The sequence below is a fragment of the Thalia democratica genome, chromosome 5 (assembly GCF_965202585.1).
Source record: "Thalia democratica chromosome 5, ktThaDemo2.hap1.1, whole genome shotgun sequence".
NCBI classification, from domain to species: Eukaryota; Metazoa; Chordata; class Thaliacea; order Salpida; family Salpidae; genus Thalia; species Thalia democratica.
In genome coordinates, this window is record NC_139169.1 from 76405072 (window position 1) to 76428545 (window position 23474).

The 23474-nt window shown below is 25.4% G+C and overlaps 1 protein-coding gene across 1 annotated transcript; it reads left to right on the forward strand.

Annotated features, from left to right (window-relative positions):
• The first annotated feature begins 3492 nt into the window (after positions 1-3492).
• LOC145835805 (NADH dehydrogenase [ubiquinone] 1 alpha subcomplex subunit 10, mitochondrial-like) lies at positions 3493-21691 on the forward strand. Its single transcript, XM_082943524.1, has 10 exons — positions 3493-3735; positions 7867-7969; positions 10756-10822; positions 11658-11734; positions 12018-12087; positions 14426-14593; positions 17307-17507; positions 18418-18539; positions 20312-20378; positions 21466-21691. Exons 1-10 carry the CDS (start codon positions 3510-3512, stop codon positions 21553-21555), a joined length of 1191 nt encoding a protein of 396 aa, XP_082799650.1. The 5' UTR covers positions 3493-3509; the 3' UTR covers positions 21556-21691.
• Positions 21692-23474: the final 1783 nt, after the last annotated feature.

Genomic DNA, 23474 nt, shown 5'->3' on the forward strand with positions numbered 1-23474 from the left:
TTTTAATTAGTTTTTACCGTCAGTTATATTTCTGTTGCTTATTGAAGTAAGTTCATGTTTTACCACTAAATTACTACCTTTTAGAAAATAAAAACAGTAATTAAACAAAGAACAATTCATTCCTCAAGAGTTAATGATAAAAAAAGTTGTGCGAGTTTTTAAAGTTGTATAAAAAGAGTAGAACAGCTAAGTTGTGACATTTTGTAAATTATGGGAATTTAGTAAATAATACTGTTTGTTACATGTAACGCTGAAGCTAAAAATCCAAAAAGTCAATTTGTTTAGCTGTCAAATGTTATTGGAAATTCACAAAACTGAAACTCATTCAACAAAAAGTCAAACAGTTTTGTTTTCTCTTTTATCAAAACCTAAACCTACTAACTTATTTATGAGCTCAATTAATTAAAGTGTTGATTAAAATGATTCCTAATTTAGAAGGGGTCTGAGTTTATATTGCAAGAAGTGGTTGACACAAATACAAATAAGTTATTAAAATCAAGTTTATTGACTGATTTAAAATGTTTTTCTAGTATTGGGCCATTGACTCTTCCTGCTTAGGCTGGACCTCTGACCTAAATGTAGTTATATTCTGGTCCAAAATCTGTTTATTTATTTAAAACAAATTGTTTTGGAGTATCAATGTTCACATGAATAAATATTTTTGAATTCTTGAAGAACTGTAGCTTTAAAATAAATAGTTAAGTCATCAACTGTACTGTTTTTTGCCTTAAACTTTGGAACAGGTGATGCAATATTTAACTTTAAACATGAAGCAGTTTTCCCAAGCAAAACTTTTGTTTATAAACCTCCGATCTGAACACTATCTGGATCAGACTTGTTTAAAGGTTTTCAAAAAATTCATGCTTATTTTTATGTCTTCGAAATGTTTTTATTTTTAATGAAATCTTTAATTTTGAAATTGATTTCAGGGTAGCCATTTAACTTAGAATCCTGGATCAATCTGAAAAGTTTGAGGCAAAAATAACCTGAAGTTTTGAAATCATTTAAAAACCTTTGCTCCTGCATTTTCTAAACTTTTATATGTAAAATAACAGAATTTATATTGAATAAGAAATAAGTATTGAACAAAAAAATTATACTCAAATTAAAATGTTATTTATTTTATCAAATTTAGCAGAACTGCATTATCTCTTAGTTATTATATAATGTTTAATTAATAACTTATGATTAATAATTATCAATTAATAAGTTGATTACAGGGTTGCCACTCGGTCAGGAAAAGTCAGGAAATCAGGAAAAGTCAGGAAAAATTTGAAAAAATTGCAAAAGTCAGGAAAAAATGGGGGGTTTTGAAAAAAAGTCAGGAAAATTGATTAAAAAAAAATTCAGATTTTGTCAGTTTAAATTAACAAAATTCCTTGTTATCCAAAGCCTTCAACTGGTAAAAGTTAATTAAATGTCCTTTAAAGTCAGAAAAAAATTCCAAAATTTTCCTAAAAATTTACAAAAATATTTAATTTTATTTCCAATGCCTTCAGCTGGTATAAATTAGTAAAATATCCTTTAATAAACTGCAAAATGTTCCTTATATGTCTCTTGTTTATCTAGATACATTTATGCTAGGATTTGCTAAAAAAATGTTTCTTTTTTCAGACAAGCTGTGTTTATAAGGTAATAATACCAGGGTTGCCACACACTCAGGGAACTCAGGGAACTCAGGAAATCTCAGGGAATTTTCAAACTGTAGAAAATCTCAGGGAAACTCAGGGAATTTTGGCATTTTTCTTTTAACTCAGGGAAACTCAGGGAAGTTTTGATTTTTTCTCTAAATTTCAGGGAAGTTTTTGAAAATCTCAGGGAAATTTTTTTCTAGATCTAGAATGAAGTTTAGTTAATCCAGTTTCAATATTTTGTTTAAAAGTAGTAATTTTTATTATTTAAGTGGTTATTTAGAATTTTTTTAGCCTTGCGGCTAGTTCTTCAATATTCTTAGTATTAACATTGTAGTTTTTATAAGTTTTAAATTTGTATTTACTTAAGTAAAATCAAACAGTTTAGAAAAATGAAAGTTGTTGTTAACTATTCATTATTATATGTATGCATTTAAGTGAGTTCTTCATGTGAAATTATTATTATAGTATAATTAAATTTTGTCAATTAAAATGTCAAACAAGTTAAACTTTATTCTTTTATGTAGAAAGTTAACTAACAAGTTTACACAAAGTTGTGCAAAAATTTAGTTTTTAATTTTTAATTGGTTTAAACTTTTTAAGATTGAGTTTTTTAAAACATATTTTTCATAAATTTAATGCAGAAGCATACACATACAACCTTCCTTTTATTATTAAAGAAGAAAAATGAGAATGAGGTATTAGTAACTTGTGTTAGAAGAGAATTTTTTTTTTTTTAAGATTTGAAAAATACTCAGGGAAACTCAGGGAAATTTAAGGTTACTCAGGGAAATTTTTGGTAACTCAGGGAATATTTTTTGGCTCAAAGAGTGGCAACCCTGTAATACAAGTTTTTTTCTGATAGGACTGTTTATTACAAACATCAATCATACACAGATGGTTGAAGTGATGTACTGGAAGTTTGATGATAGAATTCAGCAAAAAACTATTGTTTATAACCTGTATTAAAGTTAGATTGGAAGCTTTATATAGTTTAAAGTGTTAGATTATGTATTTTAGAATAAGTTTAATTTAAGAGCTTGATTTAGAAAAGTCAGGAAAATTTTGGTAAAAAGTCAGGAAAAAGTCAGGAAAATTTTCTTAGCTTGATGAGTGGCAACCATGTGATTAACAATGTAATAGTAATAATTATATTTGACCTGGGGGGTTGGACTTATTTTATACAGTTTTTACTAAGCTACAAGATGCTTTTTACAGATTTTAAAAACTCAAATAATTTTTGAGATACAGCCGATCAAAGTTGGAGGCAACAATAGGTTCCTTATGGGAGGCACAAACTAAAGCTGCAAAAATAGACTAGGGGGAGATATATTTTTAGCGATTTCTAGGTATTTGCCGTTTTAGTTGGCGCCTCCCATAAGGAACCTATTGTTGCCTCCGACTTTAACCAGCTACATCTTAAAAGTTGTTTTGAATTTTTTAAATCTGTAAAAAGCATCTTGTAGCTTTGTAAAAACTAGATAAAATAAGATTAAATTGTGAAAGAGTTTTAACCCCCTTATGCCCTTGATGAAAAAATAATTTAATAACTTTGTGTTTTTTTTTTTTTTTTATTTTATAAAATGAAAGTTTTACAATATGTAAGTAGTTTGTAAAAACACTATGGTTTAGTTAAACAATATTTTAATTTTTATATAATCTAAAATAGAATTCTTGAGTATATATATTTTTTAAATAGTCCGTGTGCACACCATTGGTATTATAACCTTTAAAATTAAAAAAAGATATATTTTACTTGTTTAAACTTTGAAAATTGATATACAATTTACTTGAAAAAAGTGTTCACATATAAGATGTTTTAGTATTTGTTTCAATTGACAAAAAATTTGTTTTCAGTAGAATGAAATAAAATAAAACATGTTCAAAAAGCTCGTAACATCTTCCACTTCGACCGTTGCCGCTCAAAATGCGGGCAGGCAGAACCTTTTAAAAGCTTCCGCAGCAAAACTGTCATGCAACAAGAGCTACTCAAGCGAGGTAGCTGAGGTCAAGGGGGCAGGGGGATTGCTGGACAGGATGTTCTACACTTTCAAGCCCTCAGATCTCATCAATGACAAGTTCAGCAAGATCTTTTGCATTGAAGGTGAGTTGAAGTTTGTTTTGTACCACAAAAGATATCATAGAATTAGAACAGTTTATGTATTAAAATGTTTTTCTTACTATAAACATTTTATTCAATTTGAATTGATAAGTTATTTTTTACATTGTTTAAGAAAACTTGTGGTTTTAATGTTTTAATAAACAATTTAAGTACTATAATATTAAGTCAACAAATTTAGCAAATCAATGCATATTGGTATTGAGAATGAGTTGATGTTTGTTTTATACAGCAAAAGTTAGCTTATACACAATTTAATTTAAAAACCATTTTTTAAGTTTAAGATTTTTTGAAAAGTTATGTGTTGGTTTATAATTATTTTGTATAATTACTTGGACTGTAGTTTTTTTTGATGAAAATTTTGAAAAGCTAGTTTAAAAACATTTGTTTATTGATAATTTACAAACTGTTATATAGATTATTCTATAAATTCAAAATAAACCTCTGTTAAAACAAAAGTTCTCTAATTTTTGTTTATTAAAAAAATAGTAATCTCATTACTTAAATCGATTTAAAAAAAGTTTATGCAGTAAAATGCAGTCATCTGGTTAAGGGCATAAGGAGGTAAAAACTTTTTTGACAATTTGGTCTTATTTTATATAGTTTTTACTAAGCTGCATAATGCTTTTTACATATTTAAAAATTCGAAATAATTTACCCCTTTTGCCCTTTATTAAAAATCTAAATTAAATTTTTTCAACCTATTTTTTCTGTACTAGAAATTAATTTTAAAAAGCAAATAGAAAGAAAAAGTTGCACTACCTGCAAAAAATTTTATTGTGTGTTAAATAAATATATTTTAAATCCAAAATAGCTGAAAAAAAATTTAAAACAGTTGGTTGTATAATGCTATAGTTTAAATGTAGTTGGTGCTCTTCATATATATTAGCTACTACACATTTTTTTTTTCAAGAAAGTTTTCTGTACTTCAGACAAAGTAAAATTTTTGTTTTACATTTTATTAATAAAAATTTATTTAGAATTAAAAGTTTCTCAAAAATATTGGTGTAGAAAATTAGTAAAAGCTGTAGTATTAAGTTAGAAAAAATTGTATGTTTTCATTTAAAAATTTGTTTTACTAAGAAAATGCTTGATTTGAATTATAAATCTTTAAACATAATGTGTTATTATTATTTTATAAGTTAGTAAAATTTAAGTTGCAAAGTATATTTTAAGTTTTAAACTACATTTAAAAAAAAAAAATTAGGAACTAAGTTTAAAAGATATTTGTTTTTTTGATAGTTTGAATTAATTAAGGTTTAAATAATTTAATTTTAAAATGTCTATTTTCTGACCAAAAAATTAAATTTCATTAAACAACTTCTGAAAATATGATTTAAGTTTCATTAGAGTTCTAATATTTCGAATACTTTTTTTGTTTGCAGCTATATTGATAACATTTTAATATTGTATAATGCAGTGGTCTTCAAAGTGTGCACCTATTCACACTTTGAAGACCACTGCATTATAGAATTTTTTTACTGTGCACAGAAATCTTAGTAAGGTAAAAAAATGTTTTATAGATAACGTTTTTTTGTCTTTTTCTATGGGAAAGTGCTAGTTACAACATAAAATAACAGTTCTTAAACAGTCATTTATATACTTTGGCACTCAAAAAATAAAAACTAGTATTTTATAGTAATAATTACATTTTTTATAGGCACAATTTTTTTTTTCAAGTATTTTAGTGTGCACAGTTTTTAAAAAGGTTGAAGACCACTGTTGAAATATAATGTATAGTTTTGGTTCATATGTTTTTACGAATGCATTTAATTAAATTTTTGACTTTTAAAGTTTTAAAATATTAACATATGAACTTAATTTGTAATGACTTTTACATAAAATCTAAACATATCTTAATTTTTTTCTTTAAAATAGAGATGTTGAGTTTTGATAAAAAATGTTATGTAATAGAGTTTTGTAATATCTATACTCATTTAGTTGTTTTAACAATAAGGCCTACTTGGTTGTTTACTAATTGAAAATATTTTTGTTGTTGTTTTATATTTAATGTAATTTTAATAAATTGCGATTTTTTATAAACCATATTTTAGTTCTTAATAAGCAAACTTTAAATCTTACTTCAAATTGTTACTTTAATATCTATGCAGTCAAAACAATCTAACATCAAGGACTCTAAGAACTTGATTCTAAATATTAATACAGGTTGAAATGGAATTTTTTTCATTAAATTTAAATAGTTAATTTTTTTTAATCTTGTACAAAAAAGGGACAAGTTAACTTGTAAATAATATCCTGGAATAAATTTAGAAAACGTTGAAAAATTTACAAAAATAAAAATATTTGACATCTGTTTTATGTACTAAAACTTTATTAACTGACAAAATTTATTGAAAACTAACAAATAGTAATATAAAAATTAAAACAGGCAACATTGGTGTCAAATATTAAGGTATTTTGGGACTAAGGCAGTTAAAAATAAGTTATTATTTATATACAGTCTTAAAGCATGACGTGTAAGTTGCTTTAACAGGAGTAAAGATCATAGGGGTCAACCTTGATTTTTACAAGTTGATCTTATTTTATAGAGTTTTATCTGAGCCTTCAGATATTTTTAATAGCTTGAAAAAATTCAAAGTAATTTTTGAGATATGAGCGATCAAAGTCAGTGACCTTAATAGGTTTCTAATGGAAGGCGCAAACTAAAAGCGTAAAAAAGACTATTTCACTATAAAACTATCTACTTCTTCACTTTTTAAGCAATATTCTTTAAATTTTCACAGAAAGTCTGTTATTAAATTTTTGAAATATTAAATGCTGCATTTTTTTTTAGTTTTATAAAAACAAAGTTTTTGTTAAACAAACCACCAATTTTTTTTAATATAAAATTTTACTTTTTAATATTTTAAAAATCGCAACTTTCCAAGTCTTTTAACTTATAAAAGGAAGCTTTCCTGAAAGTTTAAGGTCTCTAGCTCAAAAAATGAAGAAGAAAATAGATTTTTAGTGATTTTTTAAATTTCCAAGAATTTAGACCCCAAAAAGTTTTTGGTCAATACGTTTTTATAAAAATTACAATGTCTCAAAACTTAAATCGAATTTTTTTAATTCTATAAAAACTGGCTTGTAGTTTGTACTTCAAGCTTTCATATAAGATCTAATGTTGTTTTTAGTAAAAAATATATCGGATCTCCCTGTGCCCTTAATTAAATTTTTGAGATGCAGTAGTTTTTTTCCTAAATGCACATATCAAACACCATTGTTCGATTTTTAAATTTTTAGGAACTATAAAAGATAATACAAAGATTATCTACTCCTTTTTTTCAAATGCTAGATACTTTTAAAAAGTGTTTTGTTTAATAAATTAAATAAAAATGTTAGGTCTAAAATTGAAAAATCTCTTAATTTTGAAAAAGCGTTTTAATATTAAAAAGTTTTCTGAGTGTAGTTTTTAAAAAAATAAGTAAATAACTTTGATTATAACTGGTTAAAAACTGTAAGATAAAAGAAATTTTTCATTTTTCTACTTTTCAACTCTTGATTGAAAACTATTAATAATTAATTGAAAACTAAGCTACTTATAAAACATATAACTGAGAAGCACTCAAATGTATAAGAGTGTTTTACATAATTTTAAATAATTTGAAACGCATATGTTTCTTATGACAAGCAAACCAAAAAAATTATTTTTCAAATTTTGTTACAATTATTACCCGTTAATTTTTTTTAGAACGGTTTTATTCCAGTTTAACTTATGCCTATGAGAAAATGAGGTACTTAAAATTAAACAACATTTCAGAAAATTGTAAGAAAAAATGTAATACATCAAAGTTGTTTGAAAATAAACTATTTTTGTATAAGTAAAGTATTTTCTAGTGTTATACACAATACATTAAAAAAATCATATCTAAGAGGAAACATGTGAAAATTCTTAATGTCTGTATTTCAATTTTTAAACCTAGTTTTTAAAAATATAAAATTTAGCAGAATACATGAGTGTTGGAAAGGCAGAATTTTCCATGTAGTTAACAAAGATATTGTATCGTACTTTTTATTAAAAAAAGTAATACATCTCATTAGTCATTTGTTCCCAAGTTTACGATTTTTTACCTGTATACTCAATATGTTTGAGTTATAATATTTTATGTTTAATAGGAAACATTGGTGTGGGAAAGGCAGCATTCGCCAAAGCCATGGCTGAAAAATTTGATTTGAAATACGTTGCATGCGCCGATCCCCATTATAACCAAGTCAGAAGGTGAGATACATTTTAATTGCAAATGAATTATATTCATTATTGATATTGAAAGATAATCGTTTTAATATGTTATTTACTAATATTTTATATCCAGGGTTGCCATAAAACCTCTAATTTAAGAAAGTTTGAAAAACCTCTAATTTTGTTCAAAAATCATGGAGAAACCTGGATTTTTTAATTGAATTTTTTAACAATCTTGATGTGATAAATAGTTAATTTAGGCATAGTTAGAAAAGTTCACAACTACAACTTAAACAGTAGGTAACTTATATTTTGGTTTCATATATATTCAGGGTTGCCACATGGTCAGGAAAATTGTTTTTAAATGACAAAAATCAGGAAAAGTCAGGAAAAAATGAGGGGTTTTGAAAAAAAGTCAGGAATAGTCAGGAATTTGATTAAAAAAAAAAAAAAGTCAGATTTGTCAGTTTAAATTTACAAGTTTCCTTATTTTCTAAAGCCTTCAAAGAATAAATTTTCTAAAGCCTTATTTTCTAAACCCAGTAAAAGTTATTTAAAAATCCTTTAAAGTCAGAAAAAAATTCAAAATTTTCCTAGGAATTTAGAAAATTATTTAATTTCCGATGCCTTCATCTGGTATAAATTAATAAAATATCCTTTATAAAACTGCAAAATTTTTCTTTTGACATATTGAACAAGTACCCTACTTGTACAAGCAGATTTTGTGAGCTTTTTAGTATTGATGATATGTAGCAAGTACACTTCCATAGTGAAACGGTGATATATACAAAAAAGTTTAAATGCAAGTAGTATTCATGTACTCTGTCAAATATGGGAAGAAAAGCACTCACTGTACATATGAATGGAGCTAGACATAGAAATAAAAGGCCAGGAGTTCACCGAATCAATAATTTTTCTATAATGCTGGATTAAACTACAGTGGGGTAAGTTGTGAGAGCAGTGGTGTAAGCCACTTACCATCAATAGGTTTGGTAAGTAAGTCACAAACCACAACCGCTGAAATTTTATGGGCATTACACACTGTCAAGCACAATTACTCAGCCAGTTCGTGTAACAAACTGGCGGAGCTGAAGAAAAAAATGCTTCCTGACAGTGCAATAGCATAGTCATGTCAGATGGCCTGAACAAAATTATCATACATGATAAATTTAGGCCTTGGACCACATTTCGAAAACATCTTGCTGGAATAATAATGAACAAGCTGTGTTTATAAGGTAATGATATAAATATTTTGCTGATAGAGCTGTTTATTACAAACATCAATCATATACAGATGGTTCAAGTGATTTAATGGAAGTTTGATGATTGAATTCAGCAAAAAACTGTTGTTTTAAACTGTATAAAAATTAGATTGAAAGCTTTATATAGTTTTAAGTGTTAGATTATGTATTTTAGAATAAGTTTAAATTAAGAGTTTGGTTTAGAAATGTCAGGAAAGTTTTGGTAAAAAGTCAGGAAATTTTTCTCAGCTTGATCTGTGGCAACCATGTATATTGTATTTATTTTAAAATGTATTTAATTGTTATAATATGTTTAAACCCCGCTACAATTCACACAGGGGGACAGGTGAAATATGCACTGAGTGTCAGTTTTTGCACGAAAGTAAGAAATAATAATAATAAATACCAACCTAGGGTAAGGGTTAGGTGTAACACTGATTGTAAAAAGTAAATAAATAAAAAATAATAGTTAATTTAAAAACACAGACCAAGGGTTAGGCGTTACAGTGATAGTTAAAAAAAGATGTATAAAGTATAAGATAATAATTAGAAAAAGGTTTGGGGTTTACAGTGGTATTAAAAAAATTGAAATAGAAAAATACATAAAAAATAAGTGTTAGATAAAAAAAGTTTAAACCTTGCAAAAATATCAATACGTGCAAAAGTGTCCCTTCGTGCATATTTGACACCTACCCTAACATAGGAGTTACTTTAGTTTCGTATAATAATGTGCTGCTAACATTTTAGTTACTATCATATTTAAATGACTCAAAACAACTTATTTTTATTTTTTTACTGATGTATATATATAAAGTTTAACAATATTTTTTGAAAATTTTAATTATTTTTGAGTTTTTATAAACAACTTTAACCCGTAATTTTTTTTTTATTATATATTCTAAAACATTTTGAGATTAACATAAAATGACAATGGAGATCATTAACGTATCAAATAGAATTATAAAGTTTTTTAAATTTTGAATTTCCTCAGAGTTTGAAAAGTCAGGTTTGTAGTAATATTCAACTACTACTTACAGTTTATAATAAATACTGAAAGGCTTTAACGAAAAACGATAAAAAAACTCACACTTACGTCAATTACTCGGTCTATACATTAAAAAATTTTAGCATTTTTTTACTATTAACCATGTTAAAAAATAGCTTTACTTTTGTACACTTGGTTTCAAAAGTCTTAATAAGTTATCTTTTTTGATTAATATTTTCACTATTGGATAAAAGCTTACAGTTTTTACATGTTTGGTCTTAAATACTTTGTTCATATCTATAGACTTTGTATAGCTTTCTATTTCAAAAAGGCTACTTAATTTTTGTAAACATTTTTAATTAGTTTTAATATGATGTAAAAATTAGCAGTTTCTTAGAAAGCTCACACACATTAGTATTAAAATTAAGCAAAATAGATAAATAATAATTGCCAGTTTCATAAATATTACTCTCATTTGAACTAATTTTTAGGGTTGGAATTATAAAATACTCTAACAGTATTTACATCTCAAAATTAAGCTTAAATTATTGAGATTTTGATTATTGTTTGATACAAATAGTTCAACGGTATTTTTACAGGTGCGATGTATTTGGAAGGATAACTCAGGAACAGAAAGAAAGAGAACTCAATAATCCCGATTCACTGGTAATATTGATTTATTTTTGATAAGAGTAGTTAAGTAATCTATTAACTTTTTCTGATGAACCCGGTATTGTAATGAATTCTGAAATGATGAACCTTGTAAATTTATTTTCTTAAAGTTTATATTTTCAACTGTTTAATTTTAAAGTTTAAGTTAAAAGTGCCAAAACTGGTAAGTAAACAAAATAATTTTAAGAACCAATTTAATAAGGCTTTAATTTAAAAAAGATTCACTGGTATATGTAAATAATTAAAAAATTGTTAAAATTTTAAGTTATTTTATTTTTTTATTACTTGTAAACTATGTAAGAATTTAAAAACCAATTGCATAAAATTTTTGTTTTAAAACAAAATTAAATTAAGTAATTCAAATTTAGTTATCTTGAACGATCGTGATTCACTGGCAATATAAAAACTTTTATTTTAGTCAATGAAAACTATTTTGTGAAAATTTTGTTTGAATATTTTTTGTAGCTGATGAACTCTATGGTTGAAACCTGGTATTGTATTAGATTTTTAACTAATTGGTTTCGTATTTTAGAAATAATTGTCTCTGTATAAGATATCACCCCTTTACTAGCAAATTAACCATTTATTTTTCCTTACTTAGTTTTACTTTTTCACCCCTTTACTTGCTGTTGCGATATCGCCCACTCTAGGAAACCCTTGTTTACAAGTTTATTTGTTAAATTGTACATTATCTAAAGATAATTTTTCAAATAATTAATTATAGATTAAAATTAAATAAATGCAACGCTGCTAGTATTTATTACTCATTTTATGAAAATAAACTAACAAAATACTTAAATAAATTGATTTAATTAATTAAATATTCTAGGTAAACAGAAGCAATGCTGCATCGATTGATTACTTCTGCCAGTCTCCAGATGATTGGGAACACACAGTTAACCTGAGGTTCATAATTTATTATTATGTTTACAGATAATAATTATAAGACTAATAAAGAAAAATTTTATTAAGTAAAAAGTTATTTTCCATTTGTAAAAATTTGAATGCTGCTCTTTAAAACCCTGAGTCAATGAGATTTTTTAAATCTGGGAAGATATTTGCACTCATTAGCATGAATAAAATATTTGCCTGTTATTGTTGCTTTTGACAGCTATGTAGCTATTGTGTTTTATCATCTATTTTTATATATATACTGGTATTTGTTTAAAATAAAAAAATATATTTCTAGGTACAAAATGCTGACTATGAGAAACCTTCAGATGGGAGATGCATTGGCTCATTTGCTTCACTACGGACAGGTATAGGTTTTATTTAAATATTTGATTAATTTTTCAGCAGCATTATTTTTTAACTAAAGTATTGAGGGATGCTTTATCATTGCTAATACATAAAATTGTAAAAAAAATGTTTTCTAACATAAGTTTTTATCTCATTTGTGTTTTAAGGGCGTAGAGGAGTAAATAATTTTAAAACAATTACTGCGAAAAAATAATTTAATCAAACTAAATAATAAAGTAAATAATTAAGGCCATAGAGGGGGGGTTAGACATTTTTTTTTACCAAAATTAACTTTGCCATTTATATAAAAGCTTTTAATCCGAACTACAAGTCTGTTTTTATAGAATTTAAAAATATCATTTAACTTTCGAGATAATTTATTCTTTGTAAAAAGTTTCCGATACAATGGTATAGACCGCAAATTTTTTGGGGTCAATTTTCTCGGAAATTTAAAAATTCACTAAAAATCTATCTCCTCCTTCATTTTTCAAGCAATCTTCTTCAAATTTTCAGGAAATGTTCCTTATATTTAAAGGAAAAAAAATACTTCAGAGTTTAAACAATGTAAAAAAATAAAAAAAATATCATAAAAATTAAAAAAAAGTGACAAAAGTAAGGTTTTCAAAATAATAATATTTTTACAAATTTTTTTTTTAGTTCCAAAGTAGCGTTTTTTTGTTATTGTATAAAGATTAGATTGTGAAAGTTTGAAGAAGATTGCTTAAAAAATGTAGGAGGAGATAGATTTTAAATAAAATAGTCTTTTTTCGCTGTTTAGTTTTCCCTTTCCATAAGGAACCTATTATGCGGCCCGACTTTGACTAGTCATATCTCAAAAATAATTTGAACTTTTTAGAACGATAAAAAGTATCTTCAAGCTTAGAAAAAACTTTTTGAAATAAGATAAACTTGTAAAAGACATGGTTTACCCCCCCTATGGCCTTAAACTAGTAGCACGCCTAGACACCATTAAATGGTAAAACCTGAAAAGTTGTAAAAAATATTGTTTCAATTAAGGCTTACGTTTGGCTTTTTTATAAAACAGACAATAATGAGGTCAAGTTTGTTGAAATAATTTTTGCATGCAAAGTTAATTTTGTTGATTCTTGATGTTTGACTTTATAGTAACATTTCTAGTGATTTTAACCATACAGGTTTTCTAGTTTATATTTTAAAGTTTAGTGTTTTAGTTTGGTTTAGTTTAGTGCAGTGGTTCGCAAACTTTTTGATGCCACGCACCCCTAAAGTTTCTTAATTTGATCTCGCACCCCTAAGTTTATATGCTATAACTGTTTATTAATAATTTGATTATAAAATCATTGATTTCATTAATTAATAATTTGTATTTTAGTTTTTATAATATTGTACTATATTAACAAAAGAAAATACTTGGAAATTTAAAAACATAACAAACTATATTCGAACAAGTTTTATCTGTTTTTTATAAGGTAGAAAACAAAAGCTAAAAACAGGTTTTCTTAAATAGTAAAACATACAGTAATTGCTGTAAACTTTACAATTTACTGATGTTAAATCTTTAAGCACCACTTTCTGCACAACTAAGCTTAATAAAAGATTACATTATAAATAAAATAGAGTTAACAGAACCTGTTCTTAACAGCTAATAAAAAAGCTGCTGAAGATTCTAAATGTTATCTAAGTACTTCAATTAAAACAGATGCTAGCTCATAAACTGCTTTAAACAATTAATGGCCAGTTAAGAAAATAAAATATTTAAAGAATAAATGATTGAAATTCACAGGTGTAAAACTCTAAGAAAGCTTTACTGAAATGTTAATTTTAAACTAACATATTTTAAATAAAATTAGTAAAATTAATTTACTTCTAGAAAAGCGCTCTTGCTCTATGACGTATTAATAAAATTAATTTATTCAGAAAATTAGAGCCAACTTTTTTTTATAACAAAATGTACTTTATAAACTTTATCAGAGAGTGAAAATCTCCTTATTTATCTTACAAAAATGAAAAGCCATCTTGCACCCCCTGGAATGCTGCCTCGCATCCCCAAGGGGTGCAAGCACCCCTGGTTGGGAAACCCCTGGTTTTAGTGGTTTTTTAAAGAATTTGTGTCGTTAATCTCAGTGATAATTGTGAAAGACGTTAAAGTAAATTTAATAAATGAATGTTTAAACTTAACTTTCTTGTCTTTATATATTTTTTTTACAAAATGTGTTTAAACAGTTATCTTCTTTCAAATTAAATAAACTGACCATGATCATAGGCTTGTTTTATCTAGTGTTTCTAGAAACTGTTTCTCTCGCACATTTTTCTTTATTATATTAACAAACTTCAAGAATATCAAAATATATGTATCTTATATACAAAATCAATATACAGGGAGTAGCAATGGTCCGCAACTTCTACTCTGACGAGGTGTTTGCCGAAGCCCAACGCAAAATGAGGTGGTTCCACGACCGGCCCGAGATGAGAGACCAGACCGGAATGGCCGAGAAGTACTACCACAACAAATTCTTCTCCATAAACCAGCATTTGCTGAGACCTCAGGTTGATATTTTTGTGTATATTTCAATTTATATAAAAATATTCACAACAAATTCTTCTTAAATAATCAACATTTCTTGAGGCCTCAGGTTGATATTGTTATATTGATGTTATTTATATAAAATATTCACAACAAGTTCTTCTCAATAAACCAGCATCTTTTGAGACCTCAGGTTGATATTTTTGTGTATATTTCAATTTATATAAAAATATTCACAACAAATTCTTCTTAAATAATCAACATTTCTTGAGGCCTCAGGTTGATATTGTTATATTAATGTTATTTATATAAAATATTCACAACAAGTTCTTCTCAATTAATCAGCATTAGTTAGAACCTCAGGTTGATATTTATATTTGTACATTTATTACTTTCATATGAAAATATTACCACAACAAGTTCTTTTCAATAAATCAGCATTTGCTGAGACCTCAGGTTAGATTATTGTAAATATATGTATATTTAATTTAGTTGAGAAGTATCATCACAATAAATTCTTCTCAATTAATTAGCATCTTTTTCGGCCTCAGGTTGTTTTTTTGTTTAATTAATATATAAAGCAACAAAAAGTTTTTTTCAATAAATTAGCATTTGTTGAGACCTCAGTTTGTTATATACTTGATTTTAAAAACATTTTCACATTAAACTTTTCTAAATTAATCAACACTTTTTGAGACTTCGAGTAATAATAAATTTAGGTATTAATAATTGTTGTATTATGGATTATTACCATAACATAGGGCGGCCACAAAGCATGGAATCCTGGAAAAACCTGGAATTTCTGCATGTTGTAGTAAAATTTTGGTTTGACACTACAAATTTATCTTATTTAGAAATATTTTTTCATCAATTCTTTTCATTAAAAAACTTATTTAAAACAGTTTTACAGTTTAAAACAGTTTAAATTATAAATAGACCCAAAAACGTATGTTTTAAAAATCCGAAAGAAATTTTTCAAAAACCATGGCCTAACCTGCACAAAAAATTCTTCTCAATTATTCAGAATTTACTTCGACTTCAAGTTATAGTTTTTTTTTCATATATTACTGTAATTATTATAAAATTATTGGTTTAAAAATAGTTTATCAATTCACCTTCAGTTTTTTTCAATTTGCCAAGATCTCTGGTTGATAATGTATATTAAACGTTTTATTAAAACAAACTATCACAATAAATTGTTTTCTTTTATTATTGTGACACTAATTTATAAAAATATTAACACATAAGTTCTTCTTTATTAACCAGCATCTATTAAGACCTCAATTCCTTTGTTCCGTAATAAAAATAAATTTGTTAATATTTAATTTCTATTATTGTTATTTTAGTTTTATCACAATAAATTATTTTAAACAAATCAGCATCTTTTAAGTCCTCAGTTAGTAATGTATTTTATTAATGTTGCTTAATATTTTTTTTTATTTGAGTAAAATTTTAATACAAAACCAAGACTTTTGTATTAATTATTTTTTACAAATTTCAGTTAGTGTTTTTTTGTACATTCTTTTACTTTCATACTTTCCTAGACTAACTCAACTGTCCTGTAAATAAAATCAGAATTTTATAGTAATAGCTGTTTATCCCCTAGGTGGCTCCGTACTTATACAATTTAGATTTTGTACTTTTTTTTTCATTTAATATTTATCTTATAGTCCAAGACATAGACAAAAAACTAAAATATATTATTTTAAAACTTGTGGTGCTATACCTGAAAATTCCGGTCGATGAATAATTGGTATTTTTTTTATGGATGTATTGTAAACGGGTAGGTCTCAGATATGCACGAAAGGTCACTTTTGCACAAAGATACTTTTGCAAGAGTTGTTTTTTTTTGCTTTTTAACTATTTTTTTTTATATCACTGTTACCCCTAACCCTTGGTCGGTTTTTTTTCTTGTTAAAATTATTTGGTTTTATTATATTTTTTCTTATTTTTAATTTTTTTATTAGTTTTATTTTGCTTTATTGTATTGTTATTCTTATTGTTACAATTTTTTATTATCACTGCTACCCTTTACCCTTGGTCTGTATTTTTTTATTAATTTTTGTATCATTGTTACATTAGTTAAATTTTGAAAGAAATCTAAGCATTACGATAGTTATTATTTTTTATACTCTCGTGCAAAAGTGACCCCTCATGTAAAAATGTCTTCGTGCATGTTTGACCCCTCGTGCAAAAATGTCTTCGTGCATGCATGAGCCGTCCCAATTGTAAACAGTGTAATTACTTGTGTATACATCTCATGTTTTTTCTATGGTAACCAGTTTAAAAGTATGTTAAACTATAAAATCTGAATCATAAAGTTCTAAACTTAATAACTTTTAACCACTAGGTGATGTTGTCCTAGAAAATGCCAGCAGAGGAATAGTATACATTAAACATATTTTTATTAAGCTTATGTAGTATTTTTACGATCTATACATTGTATCAGTACAATTACTTAAAAATTTGCTTTATGTTTTTTTTTAAGTAACTGTATAAAATTTTATTAAAATGTTAAACTTAATCTTGAAAAAAATCTCCAGGTAGTGTGTTTAAAGAAATTTTTACAAATGTTTTTTTTTCTGTCCTCTAGGTGGTGTTGTACCTGAAAGTATCATAAGATAAATAAAGTTGTAGAAGTATAGTTAATTCTCTTTAAAATAAAAAATCGAATTGAGTACAATTAGTTATACTAAAAGTTTTAAGCAAAATAGTTGTAATTTTTCCATCCTCTAGGTGGTGTTGTACCTGAAAATGCCAGCTGAAGAAGCTCACGAGAGGGTTCAAAACGACCCGGATGCGTCGCCTTACGAGAAAATGCTCCCGTTGGACTACTTTTACGCCATTGAGGAGGCTTACGTCGACAACTTGAACCAGGCGAGAAACCAGGGAACCACCGTGATCGAGTTGAATGTTTCCATGTTGAGAACTGAAGAAGTGAGTTTAAAATATTTATTAATTATTTTAAAATTTGATTTATTTATTTAAAATATTTTGTAATCGAATTGAACGTTTCCATGTTGAGGACTGAAGAAGTGAGTTGAATGAAAACTAAATAATAAATCAATTTTAGTTATTTTATTCAAAAATTAGCTGTATGTTGCCCAATTTAAACTTGATTAAGTTTTAATTGTGTGTTATGATTATTAACGTGATTGAATTAAATGTGTCAATGTTGAGAACTGAAGAAGTGAAATGAAAATTTGTTTTAATTATTATTATTATTAATTTATACTATATACATGCTAACATTGTAATAACTAACATTGTTATATGCAGTTTCATATTTTATTTTTTGCTTGAAAAGGTCGCAATCTCTTGCGACCGAAACCGGTCGCGAATAAAATATACAATTTGCTAAAGTCTATTTAAACAAGCTCTTTACATCCCAGTAAATTCAGCATTCTTTTTTAGTTAAGGAAAATAACTATACTATATACATGCTAAAAACTGATGATTTATGAAACTCGTTATATAATTATTAACTTAATTTTTTAGTATAGTTTTTGTGATAAAAAAAGATTTTACAGATTTTGTCTGATTCACAAGAACCTGACAGTTTTGATTCTTCATTTTCAAATATCTAAATAAATAATTATAGTATGTATAAATAAATTGTTAAATAGTAAACTTGGTAATCTTATTGAATGTAAATATATAAACAATATAACAGATCTTGTTCGATTTGCACCAACTTGACAGCTTCTATTCTTTATTTTCAAATACATAAATAAATTATAAAAGTTAATAAAAATAACAGATCTTGTTCGATTTGCACCAACTTGACAGCTTCTATTCTTTATTTTCAAATACATAAATAAATTATAAAAGTTAATAAAAATAACAGATCTTGTTCGATTTGCACCAACTTGACAGCTTCGATTCTCCGTTTTCTAGCTGGCAACCCGGTTTCACTCTCGACAAGACTTTGAGGAAAGTCAGAGACTTCAACATGGACTACTTTAAAAGGTTCACTTCAAATTTAATATAAAGTTTGAAAATATAATTTAGTAAATTGATAAACATGGACTAAAAATAAAAGTAAACTAAAGTAAAATATTTCAACATGAGTTATTTTGAAAAGTTGGTCATAAGTATTAAGATAAATGTTCAGTAGAAAATAAGTTTTAAACTTAAATTATTATTAGAAAATATCAAACTGAATTAAGCTATTTACAGCAAACTTTTATTAAGTTTAAGGTTTATAAAAGATAAAAGCTTAAGAAAATAATATTTCACATTAAGGGCATAGGAGAGGGTAAAACTCATTTTTTCAAATTTAACCTGAATTTTTACATAACTAGATAAGCTACTTGTTAGTTTTTACTGATTGTTAAAATTCAAAGTAACTTTTGAGATATAAGCGATGCGTTCAATAGGTTCTTTATGAGAGGCGAAAACTAAAAGGACAAAAATAGACTATTTCACTAAAAATATATCTTTTTCATTTTTAGAGTTATTGTTTTCAAACTTTTTAAAAGTAATTTTTTATAAGTTTTAAACATCTTGTAGGAAACAGATTTTTGAGTTTATGTTAAAAAAATGTATATAAAATAAACAATATATTTTTTATTTTGGTAATAAATTTTTTTATGACTCTTTTTCAAATATCCGCTTCCTACAAGTTGTTTAAAATATTGTAAAGTACATTTGCTAAAAATTTGAATTAAATTTCTTTAAAAATGAAGGAAGAGATAGATTTTAAGTGATTTCTTTTTATTCCGAAAACATTGCCCTTAAAAGTTTTCAATTCTGTCGGTTGTGTCGGAATTTTTTTAAAACTTGTTATATCTCAAAATTTAATTGAAATTTTTTGTTTTGTAAAAACTATCTTAAAGTTTATACTTATAGCTTTGAAATAAGAGCCAATGTTATTTTTTATAATAAAAAAAATGTTGGACCTCCTTATGCCCTTAACACAATTTACTCCAAACAAAAATTTAACCAATGTCCTTTAAAAATTAAATTGTAAATTAGTTTGTTTGAAATAAGATATAAATTTCATAAAAAATTGAAAAGCAAACTGCACTAATTCATTTAGACTAAATTTTAATAAAAATAGTTTAATATCAAAGGTAATTAAATATTTATTTTTGAATTTATTCAAATATTAATAACGATTTAAAGGAAACCTTTAATAGTTTTTTCTGCTTTAAAAAAAGAATTATTGTAAATGAATTTACAAGAAATTGGTAGAAGTAAGCTATTTTGCGGATTTTAACTAAAACAAAAAAAACAAGTTTTAAAAATACAGTTATATTATTACAAATATTAAAAAACTATATGAAGTAGAGTGCTCAATATAAAAAGCTTAAATATTAAATACAATTTATCCAACAATTGTCAATTCAAGCTAGCGCCGTTTCACCTAGAAGGTTCTTCAGGGCTTTTTTAATTGTTACATTATTACAAATGTATCTGTGACAATTATTATTTAAGTATAAAGCAACGTTTTTGTACGCAAATATATTATTGACTGTACTGTTTCGCTGCTCATGAAATGCTCTGCATTATCTAATGCAAGATTGCTAAAAAACCTTTGGCAACCCTGTAGTGCACGAAAACGTTTTACACATTTTTTAGAGCTGTTCATAGTTAAACTGTAAAAAATAAAACACTTGCTTTTAAAAACAATTGTTTTGATGTTCTGAAAAGTTTTGATCTTTAGAATTTCGCTGTATTTTATAGTTATGTCACATCTGATAAATTATATTATTTAATATGTATAATTAAAATAAAAGGTTATCATTGAATGAAGTGTACAATCCAGTTGAATGCACTTGGACACCAAAGTGGTACGCAGAACAGGTAAGGAAATTGTTAATATTTATATATAATCAATAAGTATTAATGTGATAAATTTTAAAAATTAAATAAAGATAAAAATGTATAGTCTATCAGGGATGCCACTTTACCTGGAAACCTGGAATTTGACAATTTAGACAAAAATAACCTGGAAAAACCTGGAATTTGAGAAATTTTGAAAAAAACCTGGAATTTTGATCGAAAAACCTGGAATTTTTAACAATTTCAGTTGTAAAATTTTGATTTGACACAAAAAATCTATCATATAATTAAGATTTTGTGTCATAATCAAAACTTTTTTTTATTAAAAAACACATTTAAAGTAACTTTACAGTATCTTTTCAATATTTTTATACTATTTATTACAGTTTCTTAAATAGAAATTAACATAAAACTAAAAATATACCCAAAAATGTGTACTTTTTAAAACCTGGAAGAAATTCGGAAAACCTGAAAAAAATTTGAAAAAACGAGTGGCAACCCTGAGTCTATTTAATATTTTGTATTATATTTTTTTCTGTTGAAAAAAATAATAAAAAGCTATTTACTAAATGATAGTAAATGAAAATATGTTTGAATATTGAAAGTATATATGGTCATTTGTTTTTTGTAAAATTCTTCAAAACAAAAAGTTGCAGCAAATTTTAAATAAACTCTAAAATCTGATGTTATTAAAATCAAATTAAATTTGGGCGTTAATATTTCTGATTTTTACCAAACAAAAGTAAAATATCCACAAGTTCTTTTGCTACTAAATGGTGTTATTAAATAAATAAAACTAAGGATTATTGCAAATATTTTATAATTAACAGTTTGTCACGGAAGGTCGTATAGTATTTTAAAAATAATTATAAGTAAACTGATTAAAAGATTTATAAAATTAATTAAAAAATATGTATATATTAAAAAATGATTAAAATAAGTTTTAAAAATATAAATATATTAGTTATTGTAGATTTTTATTAACAAGCTGTCACAGATGTCTTACCCAAATTATTAAAGTTTTTATTGCTTATACTAAAATTGTTTTTAAATAAAAAAAAAAAATTGCTTTTGCAAGGATTTTTGTTTAATTTTTTTTATAATTCAGATTGTCACGGAAGGCAGTATCCACGGTGACAAAGCGAGGGGTTTCGACCCGAAAACTGATGACATCCTCAATATCATGATGAAACATTAAAATAAATTAAAAATTTAATAATCTAAATTTTGTATTTCATAAATAGTATTAAATATAGTTAATATATGTTTATAATCTGTTTTTTTTTTTTTTTCGTGATTTTTTTGTGTGTACTTGAATAAAGTTTGAGTAGGCATTAATTCTAATATTAATTGTTATCATCTATTTAATAAAACTTATTCAATAATTTGCCAAAAATTCTGGAATTCGATAGTTTTGGAAAAAGTAATGAAATTTATTAAGTTTTGGAAAATTCCTTCAATTTCAACTTTCATTCTTATCATACTATAAATTTAATCCTCAGCGTCATGGTTAAAAATTAAATATAATTTTTGATTTTTTTTATAATTTTTTATTCGTGCTTTTTGGTGCGCTTACTTAAATAAAGTTTGAGTAGGAATTGAGTATAGTCTATACAACAATTACATCGTCTGTTTAACAAAGTTTTTTCAAAAGTTGCTGAAAATTCTGAAATATTTAAGATAAAATCATGAAATTTAATAATTTTACGCTATGAATTTACTAGAATTTTGACTTATACATGCACAATATATAGTTTGCCTGATATATTTAGTGTATTTTATATAATTAAAGTTCTGTACTAAGTAAAGTTATAGATCTTACTTAAATTATGATTTTTTAGGTATTTATATTTGAACTACCAAATGCTACTAACAGTTTGGAAGAAATAAAGAAATTTTGTCATTATTTCAGATTAAAGTTATAAGTTTAGTAAGTTCTGTATGTTAAATATGACTGAAATAACAAAAACATTGTTTTAATGATCGTATATATCAGTGCTTCTGAACCTTTTTCTAGTGGCGTAACCCTTTTCCAAAGTTCAACTTTTCCGCGGAACCCATAGTTTTAATTTGACATAGAATGTTTAATTAATTAAATGTTCTTTTTCAAATTTCGAAAGGCTTCGCAGAATCCCTGAGAGGCGTCGCGGAACCCCATTTCAGAAACACTGGTATATATAATCTCCATATAAAATGAAAATCACAGTGCTAATCCTTACTAGTTTTTTTAATTTTCTATCAGCATTTTTGGAAAACCAAGACTATTACGTTGCAACTATAAAATCTAACGTATAAAAGATTTAAAATCATTTTGGCCTACAAAAAATTTATAGTTGGTGGGCTTGTAGTAAAATTGAATAAATTTTATTATCATATTTTTCAAATGATAAAATATTATGAACATAAAAATTCTAACTTGAAATTTTATAAAACTTTTTCAACTATTCTTTGAAAAATACTTATTAAAACCTGATATTTCTAAAAACAACTATTAGATTAACTCTTTATTGAACCAAAAAATGCGCTAAAGTCATAAAACCTGGTGTATGAATGAAACTATCGGTTATCAAATCGTACACCAGGTGTATAATTTTAACAAATATCAATGCGACAGGACATCTTATTTTAAAAGAAGAGGAGTTTTCTAATTTCATATTATTTTATTCAAATAAATAACTAAAGTTATTTTCAAACTTTCTGTGTTTTTTGTGGAATAATTTAAGTGATAATTTACTCTTTGCCTGTTTTCGTTCCAAAAATAAATTTTAAATAAAGCTTATTTTTCATTTATCTAAAATCTAAAGCACTGATTTTTTCAAATTAATAATTTTAAAATGAAAAAGTTTAGCTTCATAGTATTTTTTTCTTCCTTCAACAACTTTATAATTAAAAACTAACAGTTTTACTATCAACTACTTTAATAATATTTTTAAAAAACATTACAAAAAAAAAGTTTTGGTAGCTAAACTAAAAGAAAGGCTAAGAGTAAGTTTTCAATTTAATTGTTCCATTAACGATTTAGATGGTTAAAAAAAACCTTAATTTTTTATTCAAAAAATATGCTATCAACTTTTTTAACTCCTCTTATTTTAAAATAAGTTTATATTGTAACTTAAA

Excerpts from the sequence above, each read along its gene's own strand:
- LOC145835805 (XM_082943524.1), top strand. The coding sequence starts at position 3,510 with ATGTTCAAAAAGCTCGTAACATCTTCCACTTCGACCGTTGCCGCTCAA. Across the intron at positions 11,735-12,017 it reads GAACACACAGTTAACCTGAG|GTACAAAATGCTGACTATGA; the intron begins GTTCATAATTTA and ends ATATATTTCTAG. Across the intron at positions 20,379-21,465 it reads CAAAGTGGTACGCAGAACAG|ATTGTCACGGAAGGCAGTAT; the intron begins GTAAGGAAATTG and ends TTTATAATTCAG.